Here is a 25,493-nt window from a genome sequence, read left to right as displayed (position 1 = left end):
GTTTGGTCAAAGCTTGAACTCGATGATTTGGAGGTTTCTTCCAACCTTAATGATTCCATGATCCACCCACAAGCTTTTACCTACAGAGGAGTTGAACCCTCTTATGTTTCTGAGGCAGCTTTTTTTAATTGGCACCTCTTCTTGGAAAAGATTTTTGAGTGATTTTTGGAGTTCTATAAGATGTTGCATCCCTTTGACAGGTGATTGTATGTGTGCTCCTTCTAAAGCGAACATTTCAAACTCTGGAGTTTGAAAGACAGTAATTTGCTTGTGTTCTCAAGATTTTCATTGCATATTAGGACTACACTTAGCTCATTTTTCTTTCTTGGCTTCAGAAACAGGGCTGTGGGTGTGGGTGTACAGGGCTTGCTCCTGAAGACACTGGCTCTGGAGCAAATGGTTCAGAACAGAACACAGTGTTCTTCTATCTGCTCTCCATGAGGGCATGTGAAAATGCTACAGACAGAAGGCAAATTATTTTTTTGTTGTTGTTGTTTTTTTAAATTATTTTCCTTGGATTGGATATTTTACTTCTAATGCTTACCTTGGGCAATTAGCACATAAACATGCAACAGATCTGCCATGTATTGTGATTTAGAGATGCAGTCCTTGCTACAGCAAGCCCCTCATCAGAATCTGGCATTTAATTGCTTGCATTTGATATTGATGAATTTTCCATATATACTCTCAGCTATAAAGATTTAAATTTTAATATTTCTAATTTCAGCAGTTTTACTAACTTTGAAATGTTAGCACTTTTCCTGTTGCTTTTTTAATGTTTTTATGGTTTTCATAATGTAATTCTAAGTTTCTCCCAGACTTTAATGTAGGTCTCTAGAACATCGTGTTGAAATGTAAAAGCAGTATTTTCTCTTAATTTAAAGACATTGAACCAAGGCATTAAAAATGAAGAGTTAAATGCTATAAATTTTCCTAAATGTCAACTACCCTCCCAGTCCCAAATTGTATAACTTTAAAGGTGCCTGTAATGATGATAAATGTTTTATTTTTTTCATATTTAAGTTTTCCTAGCCTCTAGCCTTAGAGAAGTGTTTTACTGCTTAACAGACTGAGCACCTTCTGCCTCCCCCATTGCCAAGAAAAATGAGCTAAAGTGTCATTCTGTGTGAGGCTGAAGGTGGCTGCTCTGGTAAACATTCACAGGGTGCATAATCCAGACAAAGAACAATGCCAGCTGCCACAAGTGTTTTCTGTTCAAATAGCAGGTGTGGTTCATTTCCTGATTCATAGCCTGGTGAGGAAGCCTCCCAGAAATGGGAGAGCCAAGACCAATTTTGTCATTGACTGGTGTTGGATCCCAGAAACCTGGAATTTTTGAGCTTTCTGTGTTGTCTGGCACTGACCCTCTGGATAACACTGCTTTTGACCTGAGGCCTTGGAGAAGGCTTCCAAATTTAAGTGATGGAGTTAAAGTCACAGGTGTGTAATTAAATAGAAGTGTGTAATTTCACATGGTGGAGAATTTTTAATTTGAGGTTTTTATAATATTGTAACGGGTATGGGACAAGATGGAGGATTTTGGATGGTGTCTCATTTTCAGTGTTCCTCCTGCTACTTCATGATTTCAGGTGGTAGCTTCTGGTTGGATAGTTAATGCTGCACTGCAGGTCACAGGAGTTTGGTTATTGGGTCAAAAGAATAAATAATACAGGTGTTAGTTCTTTATTGGACTGTTTAGCTTTAAAAGACCTTGTAAATAGCTAGATTCACCTCCATTATGCTCACTTCTAGCTGGTACCTAGGAGTGTTGCAGAACTTTCCATACTTTAGATAAGAATTAATAAACAATGAAGCCTGAATATGAGAAAATTTGTTGTTGTGGTTTTTAATCCTGACTCTGAGTGAAGACAGAAGAAAGTTCAGCAAGCCACTAATGAAGTGGTGCAAAACATCACTCTGTTACAGACTGGGAGTAATAGGGGTGCAGACTTGAATCTGGGGCAGAAATGCCAGTGGTTCATTTGCTTATTTGAGGAAAGCCAGACAAATAGAATATGCAGATAACAAAACTTTTGAGGTGTTTTTTGAGGTGATTTTCCCCTTACTCCCGTTACACAGCTTTCTCTAAGACTGGACAAAGACAATCCAGGATATCTGTGGAGGAAGTGTCACAACAGGTTTGCACTCAGGAGTATGAGGGTGTGGTGTTTCACAGGATTGTGTTTGGTGTTGCAGGGGGTGGATCGTCCCGCTATGCCCAGATTGACATCGCAGCCACCGAGACCGCGCACAAAGTGGGGACGCAGCACGCGCAGTGCCGCCAGGAGCGCCTGCAGGAGCTGGAGCACAAGAGGAAAGGAGCCCAGCAGTGACCTGCCTAGGAGAGAACTTTGTGATCACCATGAATTCATACTAATTCACCTTCCAAAAGAGTCACGTTTATTGTAAAAAAGCACTCACACAAAATGCTGCCATTGCTTCTCGCAGTTATGCCAGATTCATTCCGATATCTTGATTCCTGATTGGAAAGCTGGTACCATGAGGGGTGTGTGTGGTCTTTCCTTTTATTTTAATTTGGTTGTAAAGTCCAGATTTTTTTGTCATATGCAGTGACAGATGTAAGTTAACTTTTTCTATATCTTTAAAATCATGGCGAACCTGGAACCAATTTCAGTGTTTATTAAATGGTGGCATTTTCTTTGAAAATAAAGAACTTGAATGTGTGTAGATAAGGGAATGTGAGTGTGTGTGTGATAAATGTATACATATGTTTGCAGATGTCTGTATGTAAGCACACATTACTGATAAAATATATGTATATATCTGAGTGTATAAAGTATGTGGAACCTCTATTAATATATTATGGACTCTTACAAAAGCAAGAAAATTCAGTGCCTGCTCTTTTTGCAGGTACAGTTTTTTTCAATTTATGTGCTTATTTATGGACATACTCAACTATACCTATGGATAATTCAGTTTTATACCTCACCAAGTCCTGCAGCTTTGCCTGAAGTTGCTCAGATGTAAAAGCTGTAGTGTCAGGGATGCACATGTGTATGCAAACAGACAAGAGCACACAAACAAGTTATTTAATTTTGTCTATAAAATGCAGTAATGTGAAGGGGCATTTGGGTGCTTCTGTTCTTAAAAAGCCTAGGTCAAACCATGACTTTGATTTTTAGTTGCTGGGTACCTGTAATTCTTAGCAATTTTCCTGGAGTTGAATACATGTATCACTTGGAAAATCAGGTCTCAGTTTCCTCACACAACATAATTTAAAACCAAAGTATTCAAAAGAAACATTCACTTTTCAAAATTGAGTCCTTTATGTCACAAAAAATATTCCTAATGTAAAACCAGCATCCACCTTAAATCTAAAGCTTTATTGACTATTTCTCTGCTGTCCCTAAGTAGCATAAAACCAGTTCTGTGTAAGAGGATGGAGACAGAGATGCTACAGAATTGAGGCACAACAGGATTTTATCTTGTAAAATAGGCTTAACCATGAGTCTGCCACCTCTTGCTTTTGTACAGTGAGATTTTATGATGCAAAGCTTAGTTTCCCATATTGTGTTGTCTATGTAATTCTTCTGTTCTTTTTCTTGTCCTCATATAAAATGTTATTTTAATAAAATATTATATAAAATGTCACTGACACTAGACTAACAAAGGAATGTACTTGTGAAGAAAACAAATTTTTTTCCTGATAGCATATCAACTTTGGCTTCCACAAGCTTCTGGGAGTGATATCTTGGTATCTTGGGTTTATGACTTTTTTGTGTCCTCTTAAGATCCAATATTAAAGCCAAATTCTGTTTTGTAGATATGCATTATAATTTATATTGATGGTGGAACTTTCATGCCAGTGAGGGTTTCACTAAGAGACTTAAAATGAGAGGTAAGGTTTGTTTTTGAGGCAGAATTTAACCTATAAATTTATTTGAATATAGCCTCAATAGTAATGTAAAATATCAGAAGTCTCTCAAATAAAAAAAGTCTTTGAGAGTTGACAATTTCCATTCTTATCTGTCCTGTGTTCGGATGTATTTTTTTGTTGATCCACTCACCTAGCATATTTCTGAAGGGAAAAGAGATATTGCTTATGAGTTTAAAAGATTTTTCTTTGACATGTGAACAGTGATGATCTGCTTTTTAAATTTCAGTACAACTGGAATGGCCTGGGCTTCCTGGGGCCAGGCTTATCTGACTGCTCTTCAGTCAAGGATCCTCCACTGGAGGACTTGCAAAGTTAAATCTCTTGTTTTGTGACTATTTAATATTTAGGATGGGCATAGCTTGACTGATGCATGGAAATGTAGTGTTTTCCATAATATATAATGAAACTACAATATTTCTATTGCAAAAATCTGTTTACCAGGAGAATATATTACCCAAGGTCTCTACAAAGGCTGCTTCTGAATGTTGCTTGCATTAAATCTGGGACTTGTAGCATGGGTAAGGATTGGACACAATAGTAAAGGTCATCAGATTGCTGCTGGCTTCACAGAGGAAACACAGTTTGAAAAAATGTATTTTTCAGGTTGAGCAGGGCTGTGATCTGTGCATGCACATGGTTCTCTGTGCACATATGTTTGTGTATGTCATAGTAATTTCTGTTTCTTTTAAATTATTTTTACTACACTTGAATAGGACAAATTAAACAGATGACTTTCACTTAGTTTTTAAATTCACTTTATATTCTTATGCACTAAGTTGTGTTAGGAGCTGAAGCAGGAAACCAAACCAATCTGTTGCATCTGCTAAAAACTGCTTGGTTGTTGTTTTGGTCGTACCTTGCAGGTTATATGTCCCTGTCAAGTTACAGGCTTGACATTTCTGTTGAAGAAACTAGAGCTTTCTCATTTGAACAACAGGAGCCCACAGAAATGGAAACCTTTATTCCTAAATAAATAAAATCATGTGCCTTCAACTTTCACTGGTGAACTGGGAGCAATGGAAATCAAACCATAGTCCTGCAGGCTTGTGCTTGTTCCCACACCTTGCATAAAACATGTGCATGAGAGATCTAAAACACAGTTTGTGATTTCTATGGGATGAGTCCAGATTCAGAGCTCTGCAAAAAACCCCAAAACCATACTTTTGGAAATAAATGCGACTTGTGACTTCTGATGATAAAAAAGAAGGATTTTCTAATTTTAGATTTAGCATTCTATCAGAGTCAGATCTCCTCCTGTTTTTACCAGGAGCAAAAAGTATTAATTACTAGAAAAACCAAACAACGTGATGTGGCTGGTACTTCTGTAAGATGTTCTTGAAGGACTTTAACGAGGCAGAAGTGCTCTTGGTGATAAGAAAAAGTTGTCAGCAAGTGCAGTGTTTGGGCATAAGCATTGGTGTGCTGTGTATGCACCTCATTCTTCCTGACAGATCTACTGCCAAATGTAACTGCTGCCTCAGTGGGGCTTATGGCATTGTGCATAAGCTGCTGTGGAACAGTTTTATATGCAAATATTTGGGTGATGGAATCTTCTCCCAGGTAACATGCTACAGGATGGAGGGCTAGAGTTTGGGGGGATTTAATTTCCCAACAATGCAAATAGTTGTCTGGGTTTTAATAGTGCTCTGGCACCTAACTGTGGAAAATGCCAGTAGGTGTCTTTAGGCATGTAAATGTTTGTGAAAATCTGCCCTGAGAGTTGTTTTTAGCAAACGACTTGGAAAAAAATCCTCATTTCTCCTCTCTGCTGTAAACAAAACAATGTTAATTAGTGTAGCTTGGAAAACTATATTTGAATTTGAATTTGAATTATGAGTGATTACATTTTTTGTGGGATGCTGAAACATGCAGCCCTTGGTAACTTTCTCTTCTAGTTTGTCTGGAAGACACATACTTGCTAAAATAACCATGGGAGGAAGACACAGTATTTATGAATTACTGTTAAAATTATGGGTTTAGTTTTTAAGATGACAATGCTGTTACATTTTTATGTCACCTCTTCTTTGGGAAGATCCTGAGCTCCCATTTGACCAGTCATAAAAACAATGTTCTGCAATCTAGGCTGAAAGGAAATATTAATTTGATCTCATAGAGCAATTAGAACAAGCAAAGCTGAGTAAGGCTGGGACAGTTAAAAGTAATTAAAAGGAATTTTTGTAAGGAGCAGGTCTGCACCAAACACAGCTGGGAAAAAGAGATGAATGTGTGTTCAGCTTTGGTACAGCCTTATCTCGAGTGCTGTGTGCAGTGCTTGGCCCCACAATTTAAGAAGCAAGAGAAGGTCCCTAAATGTGTCCAGAGAACAACAAAGCTGGTGAAAGGGCTGGAAGTGCTGTGAGAGGAGGCTGAAGGCTCTGGGTTTGTGTTGTTTGGTGCAAAAGAGGCTGAGGGGTGACCTCATTGCTCTCTGCAGTTTCCTAAGAGGAAGCAGAGAAGGTGCTGAGCTCTTGTTGCTGGTATCCAGATGGGATGTGCAGGAATGGTTCAAAACTGCACCATGGAAGGTTTAGATTGGATTTTGGGAAGCATTTCTTTGCCAAGAGGCTGGTCAAACACTGGAACAGGCTTCCCAGAGAAGTGATTCTTGACCTAGGCCTGTCAGTGCTTAAGAGGCATTTGGAAAATACCCTTAGTAACATGCTTTAACTTTGGTCAGCCCTGAACTGGTCAGACAGGAGGATTAGTTGGTTGATACTGCTCCCTCCCAATTGAAATATTCTATTCCTATTCCTATTCCTATTCCTATTCCTATTCCTATTCCTATTCCTATTCCTATTCCTATTCCTATTCCTATTCCTATTCCTATTCCTATTCCCATCCCATCCCATCCCATCCCATCCCATCCCATCCCATCCCATCCCATCCCATCCCATCCCATCCCATCATGACAGGCTTCAGAGTAGCCTCACTGTGAGTGACATCAGTTGGTTATTGATAAATCAGTTATCAATTTTCTCTGAAGGGCTGGGATATAAGTGACAGGAAAATACAGGTAATCTATGCCTGGATTCTTATATGAGGAATAGCTTTGTAAGACAGCGAGCAGGTTTAGGAAAGTGCAGCTGACATGTGAACTTTGAATTTTGTAAAAACTTGAGGGTGAGTGAACTTTGGAACTTATATACTTTCAAACATTCGCCTGCATCAGAGCATCTAGAAATAATTCAAATTTATTATCCCACTGTGTACACAGAGGCGTATGTAACATCACCATTTTACTGAAATAACACGTGTCAACTTATTTGAGGAATATGCAGTGGGGAGGGTGGGATCAGAAAGCAGATTTAGCATGACAGTAATTTTTCTCTACATTATATGCTTGTGAAATCCTTAAAAAGAAAAATAAATAAATAAAAAAAGCCCTAGCATCTGCTATTGTATAAGTTAAATTTTACTCATCTGTGGGCTGAGCTGGCAATTTATGGATAGTCCATATACAGAAAATAGAGCTGATTAGATGTTCAGAAAGGAACCTGGTCTTTGGATACTGGAGTTTTATTATGTAATGAATCACTGAGATTAATCTTCCCCCATGTCTCTGGCACATTTGGAGGATGGACCCCATGGCCTCTGCTGTAACACTTGTCCTTTTACTGCCAACAGCCAGCAGTACTGGACACAAACTGGAGCACAGGGAAGTATCTTCCTGGGAATTTGATGCAGTAGGTAGGTGTCAGCAGAGAGCCAGAAAGCAGCAGCTGTCCTTTGCCAGCACTGGCAGAAGGGCAGCCCCAGAAGATGTGTGTGTAAAGAGCATGAAGTGCTGTGAAACAGAGAGCACCGTGATCTGAGAGGAGGGTGCCCCTAATTCTGTGTTCAACTGCACTGGGGTCATTTGCAGTGGCTGGGGTGTTTGGTAGAGATGCATCAGGTCTGCTGAAAGCCCAGGACTTGATTTTGGATTTGCTGTGTCTGTGCTTTCCGTGGTGAATGCATGATAGCAGTGACCATAAGTGACCATAAGTGATAGTGGGAATGCCTTTCCTGCATTGACAGCCCCAGTGTGCTGCTCTGGAGCTCTGCAGACAGCAAATACTCTTCAGCATGTCTTCCTCTGGCCAAGCTCCCCTTTACAGTGGCAACATTTACCAAGTTTAGACCCTCTGGTTGTTGTTCCTCTGGCTGGGGAATTGCCGAGGTGCAAGTTACAGCCTGGGGCTGATCTGCAGTGTGGGCTATGATGGGAACCCTGCTCCTCTGGCCATCAGCACCGAGTTTGCCCTGAGCACTGCGGGAAAGACAGAGCAACTGGAGAACAGAAAACCTGGTGGCCAAGCAGCAACACTGCCAAACTAACTGCACCCTGCTGTCTCTGCTGCGAGTGGTCAAAGCTGAGCAGGGTGAGTTCCTCTGTTCCTAGGTTGGAAGGAGCTGATGAAAATTCATATTTTTCTCATGGTATGCTTGTGGGCAAACAGGGTCACTCCCGTTCCTTCTGTAATCCCAGACACATATGTGGCAGCACTTTGATTTGGAATTCTGACTGTCTTATTTGGTTACATTGACTGTTTTGTTCTTTCAAAAATGCTAGTACAGCTGTTTGTACATATGGCATTAAATGAGAAGGAAAACAAGTCCTAAGAATATCTCTGGAAAATCGTGTTCTCATCCTGAATTAATAATCATGAATAAAAACTTTGTTTTGCAGTTCTGCGAAGAGTGAGGGTCAGTTTGTGCAAGGCCTGAAACAACAAATTGGTGTCAAGGGTTTGGTGACACCAGCAAACTGAGGCTAATGCAAACATTGTTTAAGACATAACCATCCCAAATGTAAATGTGAGACCCAGAACTTGTATCTGAAATGGCTGGGAAATGGACTCTTTCCCCACTGAAGGACCATTTAGTTAATGGTTTCTGTTCGGATGTCTTCTCGAATGTGAATTTTGAGGTTGGACTAAAGGATCCAATGCCAGGCATTGTAAATGATTGGTTTTCATATGTGAGTTTCCAGTTCTCTGTGTGTTTATTCTTAAAATAGTGTAGCTCCCATTTATCTTTAAAGTGCCTGGAAAATTATAACTCTAGACCATTAAATAGTGTTTTATTTTAGTAGGAGGCTTATTTCTAAGTGATTCAACACTCAGTTTGCCTATAGAAATTGGCAGGTTTAAGTTACAGTTATTGAGAGGCAACCGTGGAGACTGAAATGGTTAGTTTTATTAAAGTGGATAGCTTTTGTGATAAATTAATGCATCAGTGAAGGAACAAAGTTCACATATTAAACATTAATATCTGTGTACTGTTTCTGATTTAGGAGTGCTCTTTTGTTGAGTGGTGGGATAATATACTTGAACATTTGGATATGAAAGTGCTTTAAGGGCTGTTGATAAAAGCACTTGGGTTGCAATTGTTGCTATATCAAATATGGCTCAACTTGAAATATTTACTGTGGAGAAAAATTTATTAATTTATTTTGGCTCTACTGGACAGATTTTATGAATGCTTCCATTTTATGCCTGTAGATACTAGTAAAAGAAATCCATGCAGTTTTTTTTTTCTGTAGATTAACATCCTGCTTCCCAATAGGTACTAGGTGAATGGACTGAAATGCATGTTAACTGTATGATGTATTTGGAAATGTTGCTTCTGGTATTTGGAAGCACTTTGTTAGGTAACATGATGCATACAGAAAATGCACCACTCAGCTCTCCGTTACAAAGGTAGGTCTGTTTGTATTGAAAACAATAATCTATTCTATTTATTGACTTAAATTACTTTATTCCTTCTATTGTCATTAAATGCTGTGGAATGAAAAAATATATTTAAAATATATTTTAGAACTTGCTGTGTAAATGCTCAGCCAAGATTAACTGTTGTGGCAGCTAATGTGGTTTCTCTGTTTCTTGCTTTTTACCTTAATCTGATTAACCCTGGCTTGAGGGAACCCCACAGGGAGAGCTGGACACACAGCAAGCAGGAGCCCAGCCAAGGATCCTGCTCCCACCAGCTCCTGAACACAGGGATCCCGACCTGCAGAAACAGGATCTGAAAAGGCAGATGGCACTTCACCTGACAAAACAGAAATGATCTCTACTTGGTGAATATAAATACTCCTGCTACTGCCAGATCTATCATTCATCAGGATCCCATGGGAGGGGAGAGGGGAAATTATTGCAGCAATGAATCTGCTACAGTTCTGTTCCTTATCTGTCTTGGTAGAATGATACCATCTTAGCTGCTGTACCAACATGTAGGATGTACTTTTTTAAAGAAAGACTTGGTTATTTTTGTTTAATGCATTATGTATTTATTTCTGTCATCTTCCACCTCCCTTTTTAACAAATAAAATCTGTCCTACAGGAAGTCACTGACTGCCATTTACAAGTTTACTAACACTGAGGCTCTTTCCAGGGCAAAATTTGACTGACTATAAAATATTAAATGTTCTGATTTCTTTTCTCCTTTTCTTTTTCTCATGTTTTTGTACTTCAAATTGTTTCTCAGAGTAGTTTAGAAACTTGTTAATTTGAAAAATTACAAAAGGATCAGATAGAACACCTATTAAGGAAGAGAAGATTCAACCACAGTATAAAAGTGTTAGTTCTTTCCTTTTCAGATGCCTCTTCCATGCAACCTCTCACAGGGTACAGGATTGGCTTGAATTTTTGTTGCTGTTTACAGAAACACAGAAGTGGTGACTCAAGTTATTTTTTAATCTTTAATGTCTCAAACACTATCCACTCTTGTTATTTTGACCATATGAACAGTCTTTGGAGGATTAAAACTGCAACAATGAACTGAATTGTACAAACATTGATGCTTGTGAGGTGCAGACCATAGAAACTAGAGTGGAATCAGACTTTACACCTCCCTAGTCTGTCCCAAATCTTAAAAAGCAAGGAAAGCCCTGAGGAGCCTTGACCAGAACAGACTGTTGCTCATTTTTTCGCTTGTGCTGTTGTAGACTCTAACTCAGCCACAGACTATTTCAGGGGGGGAAGTTGGGTGCAGGGGCAGCAACATCCTTTTAATTATTGTTCTGCTCTCGGTTTGTGTGCCCAGTCTTTGGGTCCTATGACTCATTAACAGCTCTGTTCAGTAACTGAAGTGAGGTGACTGTGCTGACCCCAGTCTCCAACCTTTGCCTCTGATGAGCTGTGACTTGTTCCCAGTTTTAAATTACTGGGACATGTAAGTATTTTGTCAGCCTCTCTGCAGCAGTTGCCAAGGATTTTCTCTGCTTGAGCCCACCTGGCCTTTGAGCCCAATTACTGTCATGGTGCAGTAGGTAAAGACACAGCACAGCCACTGCCTGGTTCAGCCATCACCTCTTGAAAGCCTCTGCTGAAGCCCCTCTGCACTTGTTCAGCGACTGATCAGACTCTGGGTATTCATTCCATGAATCCAGCACCTTCTGCTGTTCCAGACTTGTTCAGAAATTCTTGGATAAGCATTTTCTACTTCAGGTACACACTGCAGAAGAAACCCAGCTCTGTGCTGTGCCCTCTTGTGTGGGGCACACAGCTGGTGTGCTGCCTTCAGTGCAGGCTGAGATATTGCTTTCCCACGGGCAGCACATCTCCCCCACAGCAGGATCTGAACGTGCTCCATGAGAGCTGCTCCATTCCCTACAACCCAGCCAGGACTGCTCAGCAGCAGTGGCTCAGTGCTTTGTGTCAGTCCTCTCCTCTGCTGATGCATTTACTGCAAGTGTTCAGATTTTTCACCAGGGGCCGGCTCTGTGGGATCCTCCACACCCAGGCTACAGGCACCAGTCTGACCTGTGGCTCACAGATTGAGTGCTCACCCTGCCAAAGGGGAACTGAAGGGCATAGTGGAGTCTTTGCTTTCTAACATAATAGAGAAAATATTTCTGTTCTGCATTCACAGGGAATTGATGAAGACAGACTCATAAGGTAATACAGCTATTGCTCTGATACAAAAGCTGAAAAGCTCTTAAAGAAAAAAGTCTGGGGAAGAAACAGTCTGTAGCATTTGAAAAATAACAAAGCAGTTTTCTCATAAATGGCTTGTAGCTATTTTTGGACTTACTTTTTTTATCTTGCCAACCAAAGGTATACCATAAATGACATGAACAGAACTGTCTCTAAGCAGACTGTTAATATTAGTGGTGGCCTGTTATTGTGACGGACAGCAATTCTCTGGAATATAAATAACTCTTAGCTTACATTAAATTTAAAAAGTTAAAAAAAGAAAAAAAAATTTCAGCTTCAAAGAAAATCTCAAAGTAAGACTGCTACCACAGTTTTGGTTCAGATCACTTGCACATGAAGATACAGTTTTTAAGTAAAGAATCATGTTACTTTTAATCCATGATGACCCAGGATGAGTGGCCTATTCTGACTGAATGGCTCTCTTCAGTATTTCCCATGGAACAGGCAGGGAGAGCAAGGCTCAAGGGCAGCTGCCTGATCCAGCACACCTCAGCACTGCCATCTGTGAGGGACAGAACTCAACCAAGCAGTAATCATTCACCCACACTGGACCTTGGTCTTGGCCTTGTTCCTGGAACAGTTTCATTTGAAATTTTCATTTCAAATAATGGGTCAGCATTGTTATTATGGACAATTTCAACCCAGGCGTCTGATGTCTGCCAAAGTTCTGACCAGAAAAATTTGGTCTTGAAAGGGGAAGTGATAATCTTTACTGGAGATTGCACTGGAATATATGCTCAGAGATAAGCTGCTTTAGAAATCCTGTCTATTCAGAACACAGAAACACATCCTTGTGGTGCAAAGCTACCCCTCCTCTCTTAAAAACTAATTTGTCAATGAATATTACAGGAATTAGCAACATGCTCAAAATACAGGTCTGATTACTTCTCACTATATGAAAGGGAAGGTGAAAAAACAACTCTCAGCAGTACCTTGTTTTGATTTTTTAATGACCAAGTGTAGCAAAACCAAAGCAACCATGAACAAGATAATTGTACACACGTGTTAGTCAATAAGTAAACTGTGCAAATTGACCTCAGTACTTGCTCCCTCCTTACTCTTCCTCCCTCTCTCACATGAGATTCACACAGAGTGCAGCAGTGCAGCTCTGAGCCACTGCTCAAAGTCAGTAAAAATATTTTTGTTACCTTAAGTAGGAAATGTAACAGGCCAAGCATTGAAATAAAGACTTTTCTGGCCTCTGTTTAACCTTCCTGTACCTCAGTGTTTGCTTTCATTGATCAGAATACCTTATCTGACTATAAGATTAATATTTTTTTATATCAGAAATCCTTTGAGTGTTCACATATTTTTTCCTGTTGGCAAAACTGATTTTTTCAAAGGCTGTTACTTGATTCAGATGTAAAATTTATCTGATCTAAAATGTGCAACCTAAATATTTAATCTAATAATTTAATTTTGTAGTGCAAGTATAAAATTGGTAATTAAGTAGACAAAAAAATTCTTACAGGACACATCTGTTCAATCCTTACTATTTCAGAAGGACTCCTTGGTAAGCCCTGTTCAAAAAACCACATTAACTGCTTTGTGTTAATAGACTGATCCCATGAGGAGGAACAAATTTTTATAGCTCATTGTGTTGAAGACCTTGAGAGATTCTGCTGGATAAGTCTTGCAAGTGCTTCTTTACCTACGAGGAAAACAAAACACACGAAACAAATTTCAGGATGACGAGAAATTAATCAATATAGTAATATACTCAGATTTTTCTACGAGTATTTGTAACAACAGAAAGAGTAGAAAGCAGGAAGATTTCAGGCCTTTTAGAACTAGGTCTATACAAAACAATTATGTGTATGCTGTACTAAACATGGAGAACAGATGTGCCTTGAACTCCCCTTCTGGAAGTCATTCAGCTTGCATGAAAAATCAGCACTGGATAATCTACTTCCCCTCTGCTACTGAGTTAAACTTTCAACATCTATGTAACACTGGATTTATACAGACCTTATATCCTAGTTCTTTTGTCTTTTCTTGCAGCATGGCATATTTCTCTTTGTTTCTGTTCAGATGATCCTTGTCTCCTGTTCCCTCTACGTGCTTCAGCTTCTGGTGTGAAATCTCTAATTGTTTCTGGTAATGATGGTGCTTTTCAATTTTTGCTTCAAAATGTTTCAGCTCCTCCTAAGGTAACAAATACACACAGCTTCAGAGGAGTTTCTTTCCAAGCCTTCCTTTCTCTTGTCAAGACACTCCCAATGATACTTTACTAAGTCAGGCACAGAAAGCTTTTTCAGTTCCTTGTTTCTTAGAATGTCTGGACAATCCATTACCATCACCACCAGACTAGTGATTTTGAAAGCAGGTGCTGAAAACGACCCACTGCAGAGTCCTCAAAAGGACACTGTGGGTGGCTGTGAGATGAGACCAGTAAACACCAAGTAAAAATTTAGGCATAAGAACAGTAGACTGAAGGGAGAGAGACAAATTTTTTAAAAAGTCTATTTTAAAAACCTGATTAACAGGCAGAGTCAGATAAAAAAGAAATCAAATATTTTCTCTATACAACTTGAATTGAATAAAAGTGGTATGAACTGCACAGGAATGAATTTCTATATTATTTCCTTGAAAAGCACTCTTTATCACAGTAGTTTTGTGTCAGCTCAACACAGCTCCAACATGACAGTTAACAGTACAAAAGATGGGCATGAGAGTGAAATTGCTGGGTATACAGATTACAGTGCTTCCCAAGGACATTAATTAAGACACTGTGTAAGAGGGGTAGATCTGGTGCACTGACAACAAAGAAGCAGGGCCTGATCTTTCAAAGATTCAAAATATGCAACACTTATTTTGAGAGGATTCAGAATTTTCATTCTGCTGGTTATAACAGAACCAGCATATGACTAGTTACACATATGTCTATATATTTGAAGTATTAAAAAGGCAGCATGACTTTTTTATGGTGTCTGGAGGGTAATACAGAAGTGGCTGCTATCACAGTAGCATTGAGTGTTTCTTTATGTGGCAAAATAACTTTCTGCAAGAGAAGTAACTGGAATTCTACTTACCCGAAAAGATTCAAGTTCTTTCTCAGTGAAATTAGCTGATTTTGCCATGTCCCACAAATCTATCACTCTTGGTTCTTCAAATTCTAAACAAACACATATAATGAAATGAAAATCTGGATACAATGCTTTTAATGTCCAACTTCTAGGAAAGATGAAGAGATGCTTTCTCACATACATATAGATATTAAGAAGAGACATTAAGCCCTGCATTTCTAATAGATCTATATAGATGAAAAGGCAGAAGTATCCAAGTACAGAATAAAACTAGACACTAGTACTAGGTAAAACAAGTAGGTTTTTGAAAGCAAAAAAACCCCAAACCCAAGGAACTGGATAAAGGCATTGTTTGCCCTGCATGTTGTCTCATTTACATGCCCTCCTGAAGCAATATCCCTTCTCATGGAAGCATGGAATACAGAACTATCCTCTTAACACACTGACTGTATCCTTCCATTTTCCAGGGTTTGGGTCTAAATAGGACTGGCTTGCTGTATCTCTTCAGCCCACTGTGGTACACAACACACTGTGATACTGTGACTGTACCCTTTTACTTGTCCGCTGATTTTGGTTTTTTAAAACAAAAGGAATCCCAAATAAGCACAGGGCCCACTGTATCATACCACTGCTTGTGTCATATCCCTGGTGACTGACTTTACGCAAACGCTCAAACCCCTGATTGATGCTTCTCAACTTCTCCTTGAGTTCTCTGTGCTTGTTGTGCAAGATTTCCTCTTTCACCAGGTTCTCCTCAGATGGATTGATAAGATTTTTGTGGATATCTGTTGAAGAACAGTAAGTGTTATTGATTGTGGAGCAAATCTTGATATGTCAAAAACTCCAGAAATTCCCCAAATCTGAGGTGAATAGAAGATGTTAAGTTCTTAGGATTTAAGCTGAATGCAAATGAAGCATCAAAACCAGACTTTAAGAAGTAATTCCTTTTGCAGGTCAGTATTCAGATCAATGTCCCTCGGTGCTCTGGAGGGTGATGCTCCAGAAATGCCTTATAACGCCTAGCCACCCAATTACAGTAAGGAAATGCTCTTATTTTCCCAGGTTAGCAATATCCCAAAAAAATGGGATAAGGATGTTTAATGAGTTCTTCCTGATATTTCATGAACCAAGACATTTGATGGTGAAATGATTTTCAGCAGCTTCCAGATCGGACTATGTAATGCAAACATCAAACTATGAGCCTTAGAATTCTTCAGGTATAAAATTTTAGCTCAGATTAGTATAGCAAGCTGGGTTCAGGTCCTTGATGCTCTAATAAACTTCAGGCTTGGTGCTTAAGATACTCAGTATCTCCTCTTGGGCTCCCTGCTGGTGAGATAAAACATGAATGTTCTGCAGACTTCAGAATCCCATTTTGCAGCACTAGATTTTTGTTTGCTGCATAATTTCCTGTAAACTACACTGGCCATAATTGCTAATCTGATGGCATCTTCTCTGCAAGAAATGCAGGCAGAATCAGAAAACTGAAATGGCAACATTTTCATTAGCTGGCAAGAATTTTGGCAGCTAATGCAGAATTAAACACAGGAAGTATCTGAAAATGCCAGCATCTGCAAGTGTTTCTGACAGAAATGTCAGGAGTTCCAAAGAAATTTGGAAGCAATGGAAACAATGGGCAGAGAAAAGAGTTGTACAGATCTTGAAACACCAGAGAAATGTTCAGGCACCTTCTGTTCTGCTCACAGTCTCCAGCAGGATATTGTATTCACGAATCTTTTCTTTGTGATGCTTAAATTCTCGCCAAAGCTTGTCCAACTCCTCATCAGAGAACTTCCCAGAGGTCTTGGCCTGAAAGAAACATGAGCTCATTGTGCCTTCCAGGCCAAGTGCTTTCAAGTGCCCTCACCTGCCAAAATGTCCTCCCACTTCTCATCACATTTAGAAAATTATTAAGTGCAGCTTTTCTTTAGATCCTTTTTAAAAATACTCTTAATATTTGTATGTGGTCAGGATTTAGATGTTGATGGGTAAGATGCCTTTAATCATGTCAAAAGAAGTTTGCTTCAGACTTATAAAGCAGGACTTGCCATGGACTACTCAGTGAAAGGTATCTGGCATTTCTACTCCATGGGAAACAATTTAATACAGAAATAAAGGCCATGGAGCTCCACAGAACATTTGCATGAGGGATGCAGCCTGACATTAAACACAGGCTTTCCTACCGGCATATGAAGATTTTATCACTGCACTTGCTCTCTATTAAGGAAGCACTGCTCACACAGCTGAGGCACTATCTATAAATCTGGTGGCATACTTGCTGCAATACCTGATCAAAAGTGAATGTTTTTGAAACCTATTCAGATGCTTCCTTTTTTTGCTTAGGGAATATTTCTCCTATTGCACTTTACTGTTCCCCAAAGCACAGGACATCATGTTCTTTGCCAGAGCTGTATCTAGTTAAAGTAACATTTTAAAATCCAGCAAATCTTTTTTTTTCCTGATTTACTACCACTGCATTAGACTCATAGAAGAATTCTGTAGATTTACCTGACTAGTTGCTTCTTAAAATTTGAATTATTTAATTTCTGAAGATTATGACTTTGCCAGTTTTAACTGCCCAAACTTGACAGTACATCTTCCACTTTTTATGCATGAATGCAAATCCTGGAAATTTTCTGAATATTAGGTTGAGAAAGTCCTCATTTAAAACCTTTCTCTGCAATACATTTCATTTTTAGACAGTCTTCAAAATGGTTCTATTTTAAATATATCGTTTTAAAAACATGCATAAACAACAAGAAAACAGGGAAATCCACCACAGATACACAACCACACAGTGTAACAATCACACAAAGGGAAGTCATGAATTCAGGGAAATGTGAGGAAATACTCTGTTTGACCTCAGGGGACCCAGGGTGGGTGTTTTATTTGCCCAAAGCAACCTGCCACAGCTGGATGGTCTGAATGCAGGTGGAGCATCCTCAGGGCAGGAAGATGTGAGCTACAGAGCAAGGCAGCTTGGTCAGTACTTAACAAAAGAGTAGTAAAGCTATTTCCAAGTCTGAGCATTCTCAGAAGACACAGCTAAGAGTTCAGTGAAGAAATACTGATCTCCTACTCCAGTTCCTGGAAATCTTACTCACCTTGCTCCATAATTTTTCCAGTCTTGGATCATCTAGTGTGTCACTTTCTGTGCCATCTTTAATATAGTTGGTATCAACTAGTTGAGAGTCCTTCTTTCCATTCATCCCATATTTAGTCATAATGACTGCAAGGGAAGAGAAGATACAGAAACATGAGAACCAACTATGGATGTATGGAAGGTTAGAGATGGGCTGCATCTGTGAGTTGCAGAGCTGGACTTTGCAGCTCATGGAAGAAAAGCTAACAGCTCAAGACACAGTGGTCTCAGGTTCAATGATCTCTTCTGAAATTATTGGGAGCAAAGGACTGTTGGGCTCCTGCAGCTCCCTGCTGACCTCCACAGAACCTCCTGTGTGCTCAGTATCCAGAAAGACCACCAGTTATTTAATAGTTTAAACACAAGTGTCTAACCATGTGTGTGTCTGATGCAAAGTTTAAACTCTTTCTTTCCAAGACAGACCTTACCATTTAAGTTGCGTCTGAGCTTGGCTTCCTTCTCTCCATCTTCATCCAGCCCTTCAGCCTTCAGTTTTTTCCAGCTTAGCTCATCCTTTTCTTGTATTTTCAGATCACTGTGCAACTCTGCTAGTTTCACAGCAGAGAGATGGAGCTAACAAGAACAGAGAAAGGTTTGTACTTAGTTTTGTGGACTCCCCTTTTGCTTCAGAGCTACCTCAGGAACCAGCACAGATACACAACAACCAGAATGGCACAGCAATTCTTCTCAAACAACATGCCATTACCACCACATGTGTTTTTTTGTGGACCATCTTCCAACCATACAGTTATAGTGGGTTGAAAAACTTTATTGGTTAGTACAGTTTTTCAGTCTACCAGGTCACTGAGGATGGCCTTGCAGGTCAAAGAGCCACTTCATCAGCAACTTTTACTATGATCAAAATGAAAACAAAATTCTTGGACAATTTCTAAACATGGTGTATGTGCATTAAAACAGACAAACCTAGTGGTTTTCCTGACATATTAGAGAGAAAAAGGTAAGACACTGAGGCTGAAGACAGGAAAAAAACCCCATTAGTTTAAAAGAATGCTAGGTCAGCTTGAAATTTTGTAAGCTACAGAGAAAACAGGAACAATGACTAATAGGTGGTTGGCTAAGCAGCACTGCTGGAGGTTGATCCTGAACTTCCACATTTTAGACACCTCAGTTACTCAGTTTAAAACAAAAAAATGTAACAAACCATCTTAATACCTCAGAACTACTTCTGTCTGTGTCTACACGCACGTGAACAAACAGAAGGTGAGGTGAGGAGAAGCCCAGAGAAGAGAGCTGATAAAACCCCTCCTGTGCACAACCACCGTGCACTCAGGTCCTGGGAACTCAGATCCAGCCTGAAACCACCTGGGCTTGTCAGTCCTAGGACAAGTTTATCTACTGGAGAATTTTTTTGATCATTAAAGCCAGCTTAGAGAGTATAAAAATTCTCATTTTCAGTGAGGAAGTAGCATGTTTAATAAACACAGACTCAGAATTGTTTTTAAACACCAGAATGATACTGAGAAGATTCAGCTGTTCCTTTGTGTGTCAGTAGGTTATTTTTAAGTAACTAGGAAAAGTGTCATTACTTTGAGCTAATGCACTTCCTATTGACAGGAATTCAGGAAACTATCCACATTATGGTTTATGCTTCCATCATAGGCTGTCCTATTATTTGATCTTGTGCCACTGCATATAATAATTTTGATTTTTAAACTATTTATTTTTCTGCATTTTGCACTTGGTTTACTGAAATTACTAAAATCTAGAGTCCATAACATAATGGAACACATTAAAACTTCTGATCCCTCTAATACTAAAGCAAAGGAGTGTCCCTGTTGTCTTCTTTACCATCTACTTTTGGGGAATGGCTTTAAAGAAACAAAGCACTTAAAAGGAGCCACTTTATTTATGGTTCTTAGTATGTGCCAAAGTAAAAGAAAAACCTTTATCATGTACAAGGATGCCCTACCTCCAATTCAATAGCTCAGGCTATTCAGGATGCAGAAGATCCAAAATTAATATTAACTATATTTCTTTCCCTGAACCTTTGCCAATCATGACCCTAATTCCCATGGTCCACCATATTCAGGGGATATGTGCAGTGCATTCTTCTCCTCCTGCTGGAGCTGTTCTTTTTAGTTCTAAGTAAATACTTCCACTGTAATGAAATAATTTGATTGTGTTTTTACTTTAGTAAAATATTTCTGTAGTCCACTGTGAGAGAAACTCAGGCATCACTGTCAAAATTAAGGCTTTCATCTGGGAACGGTGACACCCATTTGCCGGTCCTCTTGCATTTGCCGACATCGCTCGATGTGAATGTAGGCGATACAATCACCAGGACGGAGGGTTCCCTCTTCTCCTGCCGTGAGCTTCTGCCCTGTGCAGAGCAGGAACCGAGGCCACCGCCTTCCGACAGCCCCACAGTCCCGGACAGCTCGGTAAAGCGTTCAACCAGCGACTCTGGAGCCAGCAGATCCTCCCTGGATGCGGTGAGGGGCTTCCCTCTCTCCCCGCTTCCCGGCCATGTGCTTTAGCTGCTGTATTGAGGCACGGACAGCGGTGTTTCAGCACCTCGCAGGACTCGGGCACACATCCCTGTCCCGGCAGAAGGGACTGCGCGCTGAGGGAGCGCTCGCTGCGGACAGGGACAGCCGTGCCCGAGAACACAACAAAAGCCACCGCAGCCCCGAGCCGGGCCGGACAGCCTCGGCGTCTCCTCACACACAGGTCCCGCTCCGCCCCATCTCCCCCACGGGCAAGGAGTGTCTGAAGCGGCCGGGCCCGACCTCGGAGCCCCCTCCGAGCTCCGCCATCGCTCCGCGCCGCCCCACTCACCCGCTGCGCCTTCTCCCAGATCTGGTTCAGCTTCACCACCCGGAACTCCCCGGCCTCCCGTCGCTTGCCGCCGTCGGCCGCCAGCCCCTCGTTGGCCTCCCGGGAGTACTTGCTGGCCTGGCCGGCGGCAGCCAGGAGCAGCGCGGCGGCGAGGGCCGGCAGCGCCCGCACGGCCGCCATGTCGCGCCGCAGGGGAACTACAACTCCCGAGATGCCGTGCGGCCGGGGAGGGGAGGGGAGGGCGGTGCTGCAGGAGCGGAGGCGAGGCCGGGGAGGGTCGAAAATCCAGAGACTGATCTGGGCCCTGGGGAGGGAGCGTGAGGGAGGTTGGGTTTGAGCTGTTTCTCTTCGTGCCTTTCTCTTCGATGCTTGCTTCACAAAATATGCTGAACTGGCACGTTTGATGAGTAGTTTTCCCCCCGACACTTGGCGTTGATGTCAGCTGTGCGAGAACAAGGGGCCGAAGTGGGTTCGAACACCGCTGCTTTCATCAAACAAAAGTTTTCAGACACTAACACAATGTCCAAGAGTACACAGAAAAAGAAAAGCAGCTGGGGGAGGACGGAAGGCAAGAGTGGGGAGCGGTTCCCCCGGGCTCCCTTGGCGGTGGCAGAGAGGGACACCAGGGATGGCACCGAGGGTGGATGGGGGTGAGGGAGGAGGGGTGAGGAGCACAGGGACAAAGATTGGGCTGTTATTGAGGGGTGAGCTGTGGGAATGGCTCTGGGATCGGTGGTGTGGGCAGGAGGGGTGTGAGGAGCACAGAGACACTGAGATAGTGCTATTACTGAGGGGTGAGGTGTGGGAATGGCTCTGGGATAGATGGTGAGGGCAGGAGGGATGTGAGAAAGGCAGGGACGCGTATTTTTGGTTGTTACTGAGGGGTGAGGTGCAGGAATGGCTCTGGGCTGGGTGGTGAGGGCAGGAGGGATGTGAGGAGCACAGGGACACTGAGGTTGGGCTGTTATTGAGGGGTAAGGTGTGGGAATGGCTCTGGGATAAATGGTGAGGGTGGAAGGGTGTGAGGAGCACAGGGACACTGAGGTTGGGCTGTTACTGAGGGGTGAGCTGTGGGAATGGCTCTGGGATCAGTGGTGCATGCTCAGAGTGCAGCTCTTGTGTAAAAGGGTTAACTGCACCTCTTAGTGGCTTGTCTTCATTTTCTTCTGTCTTCACTCAGAGTCAGGATTAAAAACATGGAGATGAATTTTCTCGTGTTTGGAATTAGTTGTTTATTAAATCTTACCTAAAGTACAGAAAGTTCTGCAACACTCCTAGCTACCAGCTAAAAACAAGCAAAATAGAGGTGAATCTAGCTGTTTACAAGGTCTTTTAAAGCTAAACAGTCCAATAAAGAACTCACAGCTATATTATTTATACTTTTGACCCAATAACCAAACTCCTGTGACCCGCAGTGCCGCACTAACTATCCAACCAGAAACTGCTACCTGCAAGCATGAAGAAGAAGGAAGAAGAAAATGGAAGGAGACAACACCCCAAACCCTCTATCTTGTTCCATACCTATTAATTTTCTAAAACCTTCAAATTCAAAACCTTTCACAATGTGCAATCACACACTTCTATTCCAACTACCCACCTGTGACTCTAACTCCATCACTCAAATTTGGAAACCTTCTCCAAGGCTTCACTTCAAAAGCAGTGTTTTCCCGGGGTCAGTGTCAGAAAGCACAGAAAGCTCAAAACTCCCAAGTTTCTGGGTTCCAAGACTTGGGCAGGAGAGCTGGTCCGGATGGTGCCAACCTCCTACCTCAGTGTGTCCTGCTCAAGGAGCCAGCCAAAGAGTGCATTGGTCAACAGGCAGTTTTGGGAGGGGTTTAAGCCAAGCTGTATTAAGAAAAAAAACTCCACAATGCTGTGAAAATATGCAGTATTTAATCCAAGGTTGGTGTGTATATAAGAACTAATAGATTGCCTTAACTAGAATGAGATTTGTGAAAATAGTGCCCCAGGGAGGTTTTTACTGGCCTGTCATTTTTGCCTTGTAAGTAATATAAACATCTTGTGTTTTCTTTTTCACATTTTTAATAAGTAGGAGATTTTCAGTGTTATTATTGTAGAAGCTATTGCTATAAGACTGAATTGCAGAAGTGGTCAAAAGCATTGCACAGTGGTGCATTGCGTTGAAGAGCAGTTGAAGCGAGCTTTGAAGTACACATTGAAGTACAGCAAACTGATGATGTGGAAAGAAGCCCATCCATTTTAGGATTGAGAGCTTCTTTTAATCTCATTATTACACTGTATATATGTATTCCTGAGTCATTTTGGAATAGGTGGTTTTATCTTGTCTGTAATTTGACATACTGATTGAGTCTGCAGGCTCTCTGCAAATAAATTCAACTTCTATGCTCTATAAAATCTAGCAGGTTCCCAATCTTCTAGTATTGAGTGTACTTGTGCACAGCTTTATGCATTTGTTTACCTGAGTCTTTGAGCTACACTAAACATTTTTAGAAATAGAGAAGGGCTACTGCACCATTAGTTTGCTTAGGTTGGCTTGCTGGATGTCATTCTCCAGTGCCCTTACTTCTGTGACCTCAAGTGACCAGTTTTTGATATAGCTCTGTGTGTCCTGGCCCAAGCAGAAGTGGTGCAGGGCAGAGCATGGCCTAGGGACAGGGCTGGTGTCACCTGCAGAGATGTCCCACTCATGTCCCCAGAGCTGGGCAGTGGTGTCAGGACAGAGGTGGTGTCAGTGGTGGGGACAGTGCTGCCTGCTCCTACCTGCTCCTCTGGCAGCACTGTGGCACAGAGTGTGTGTGGGGACAGCAGCACCCGGGAGCTGAGACCTCAGCTCCTCCTCTGCAGGGGGCTGTAAGGTAGGAGGGGGCTAGGAATGGGGATGTCAGGTAATCAGAGACTGCCCCAATCCTCTAGTCCTTGGGGAAAATAGGCCAAAGAGCTGCTCACAGATGCCCAGCAGGGCTGCCTGGCCCAGGGGATTTGTCACTGAGCTCCATATAGGCTGTATGGGGAGGGCCCCAAGGAATGGATGAGATGCCAATGTCACCCCACAGGTATGTCTGGATCATGTTGGGATGCAGGAGCTGAGTCCAGGCTGGGGAGAGGGAAGTACTGTGGGAGCTGTCATGGGGCCACTTTGCACAGTGGATAGCAGTGAAACCAGGGAGTGGGAAGGGCAAGAGGGTCCCCATGGGTCCTTTCTGCCATGATGGGACTCCAGCAGGGACTTCAGAGACACCCAAAGAGTTTGACATGCCAAACAGTTTATTCAAGCATTTAGGCAATCAAAATTTAGCTAAACAAATGGCAATTGTAATAAATTTTCCCTTTGAAGAAGGATGCAGCTCAAGCACTCTTACTCTTGTGCTGGGGGCTGATCCCTCTGCTCGGGGTCAGAAGTAGGGAAGAGCCAGTTCTGTGGAAGCTCCAAGTCCCACAGGTATTTCTGCACCCAGGGAGCCTTGGGGTCTGCACACACATTCCCCCCCTTCCTGGTGACCAGGCTGTTGGAGGAAAAAACAGTGTTGAGGCACTCAGCCAGGGCATCAGGGTGCTTGTGCTAGGTGCTGCTGGTAGCACCCTGGTTGTCCCTGTCTGTCGCTGTTGAGGTGGGCATGATATACTACATTTCAGAAGGCTAATATCCTGTTTGTTACAACAGCTAGCTGTCTTTCATACACTCTACAAAGTTTACACTTCACTCATTGGTTACAGTAAATCAACATAATGTTCATTGGTGTAAAACCATCAGCACCTCTGTTTTTCACAAAACTTTTCTAAAAATACTTTTCCCAGTTGCCGCTTTTCTTTCCCACTTACCTCCTTCTTCTCTTCTTGGTCTCCAGGCCAACAGCCTTGATAAGATTCCTCTCAGAAATAACCTTTATTCATTAACCCTCTCTGGCTCACAGGCCAGCTGTCTCTCCACACCTGTCCAAGCCCTTGCCCATCCTTGGACACCCTTGGGGTGCTGCCCTGGCTGGTGCACCCTGGACCCTGGCGATGTTGGGTACTTACACCACGGCTGGCATTGGGCAGCTGGGACTGGTCACATAGGCAGAGTGGATCGTTCTGCGTGGAATACGGCGTGATATGTATTTGAAGCAGCAGTCGATGGGGTTTTTTTCTGTGAGGGCAGAGAGATGGGCCCAGTGAGACCCCACACTGCAGCAGAGACTCTTCCTGTGGCTCCCAGGGGATTTGCCATCACCTGTGCTGTGTCCTCCAGGCACACCCCCTGAAAATCTCCATCTCTGAGGCTTAGTCCCTGCACTGGTGATGGCCATCTGCTCCCAGCCTTGTCCATGGCCATGAGGGTCTAATCAGTGGGCATGGGGCTCTCTCCTGGGGAAGGAAAACCTACCATTCTCAAGAAGTGCAGCATTCCTGGAGACTCTGTGATCAGCCTCAGCCAGGGAGCAGATGGCCAAAAGGAGCAGAACAGCCAAGGTGGCTGCAAGGACTCTCATGATGCTGGGAGGGCTGAGGGAGCCACGAGTGAGGCTGGAGCTGGGGTGTCCCTGGGGCTCTCCTCTGCATGGTAGCCCCTGCTCCTGCTGATCTTTTATACCCCCACCATTGGGTGGGCACAGGGTTTCAAGAAAGAAGATGACTGTACCATACCAGGAACATTATGTAAGGCAAAGAAACTGCGAAAAGGGAAGTGCCAGCCACAGGGCTGCAATTTTCATATTTAAAAGAAAACAAGTCTTCTGAGGAACAGCTGAAGG

The 25,493-nt window shown here is 42.0% G+C and overlaps 3 protein-coding genes across 5 annotated transcripts in view; 1 reads left to right on the top strand and 2 right to left on the bottom strand.

Moving 5' to 3' along the window:
• DOK7 (docking protein 7) overlaps positions 1-2,684 on the top strand; it is a 59,868-nt gene extending 57,184 nt beyond the window's left edge. For both annotated transcript variants that reach the window (XM_033061108.2, XM_033061109.2), the window contains one exon: positions 2,197-2,684. In XM_033061108.2, the coding sequence (XP_032916999.1) occupies positions 2,197-2,333 (137 nt within the window). In that variant the 3' untranslated portion in view covers positions 2,334-2,684. The remainder of the gene's footprint in view (positions 1-2,196) is intronic.
• A 10,063-nt stretch (positions 2,685-12,747) lies between these two features.
• Positions 12,748-20,998, bottom strand: LRPAP1 (LDL receptor related protein associated protein 1). 2 transcript variants are annotated; one of them, XM_033061015.2, is made up of 8 exons: positions 20,782-20,998; positions 18,411-18,555; positions 17,945-18,069; positions 16,529-16,649; positions 15,467-15,625; positions 14,847-14,929; positions 13,783-13,959; positions 12,748-13,465 (listed from the first exon to the last, which is right to left on the bottom strand). In XM_033061015.2, the coding sequence occupies exons 1-8, from the start codon at positions 20,959-20,961 to the stop codon at positions 13,400-13,402; spliced, it is 1,056 nt and encodes a 351-aa protein (XP_032916906.1). In that variant the 5' UTR covers positions 20,962-20,998; the 3' UTR covers positions 12,748-13,399. The 2 variants fall into 2 exon arrangements, with proteins under 2 accessions (XP_032916906.1, XP_032916907.1); XM_033061016.2 differs by lacking the exons at positions 12,748-13,465; positions 13,783-13,959; positions 14,847-14,929 and adding an exon at positions 15,122-15,377 and having other exon boundaries at positions 15,425-15,625; positions 20,782-20,962.
• A 3,070-nt stretch (positions 20,999-24,068) lies between these two features.
• LOC116996921 (C-C motif chemokine 3-like) lies at positions 24,069-25,288 on the bottom strand. The gene is made up of 3 exons (XM_033060997.1): positions 25,127-25,288; positions 24,781-24,889; positions 24,069-24,266 (listed from the first exon to the last, which is right to left on the bottom strand). The coding sequence occupies exons 1-3, from the start codon at positions 25,230-25,232 to the stop codon at positions 24,119-24,121; spliced, it is 363 nt and encodes a 120-aa protein (XP_032916888.1). The 5' UTR covers positions 25,233-25,288; the 3' UTR covers positions 24,069-24,118.
• Between the last annotated feature and the right edge of the window lie 205 nt (positions 25,289-25,493).

This window comes from Catharus ustulatus, chromosome 5 (genome assembly GCF_009819885.2).
Source record: "Catharus ustulatus isolate bCatUst1 chromosome 5, bCatUst1.pri.v2, whole genome shotgun sequence".
NCBI classification, from domain to species: Eukaryota; Metazoa; Chordata; class Aves; order Passeriformes; family Turdidae; genus Catharus; species Catharus ustulatus.
Note: the sequence above shows the minus strand (reverse complement) of the source record. Positions and strands in the feature narration are given on the sequence as shown.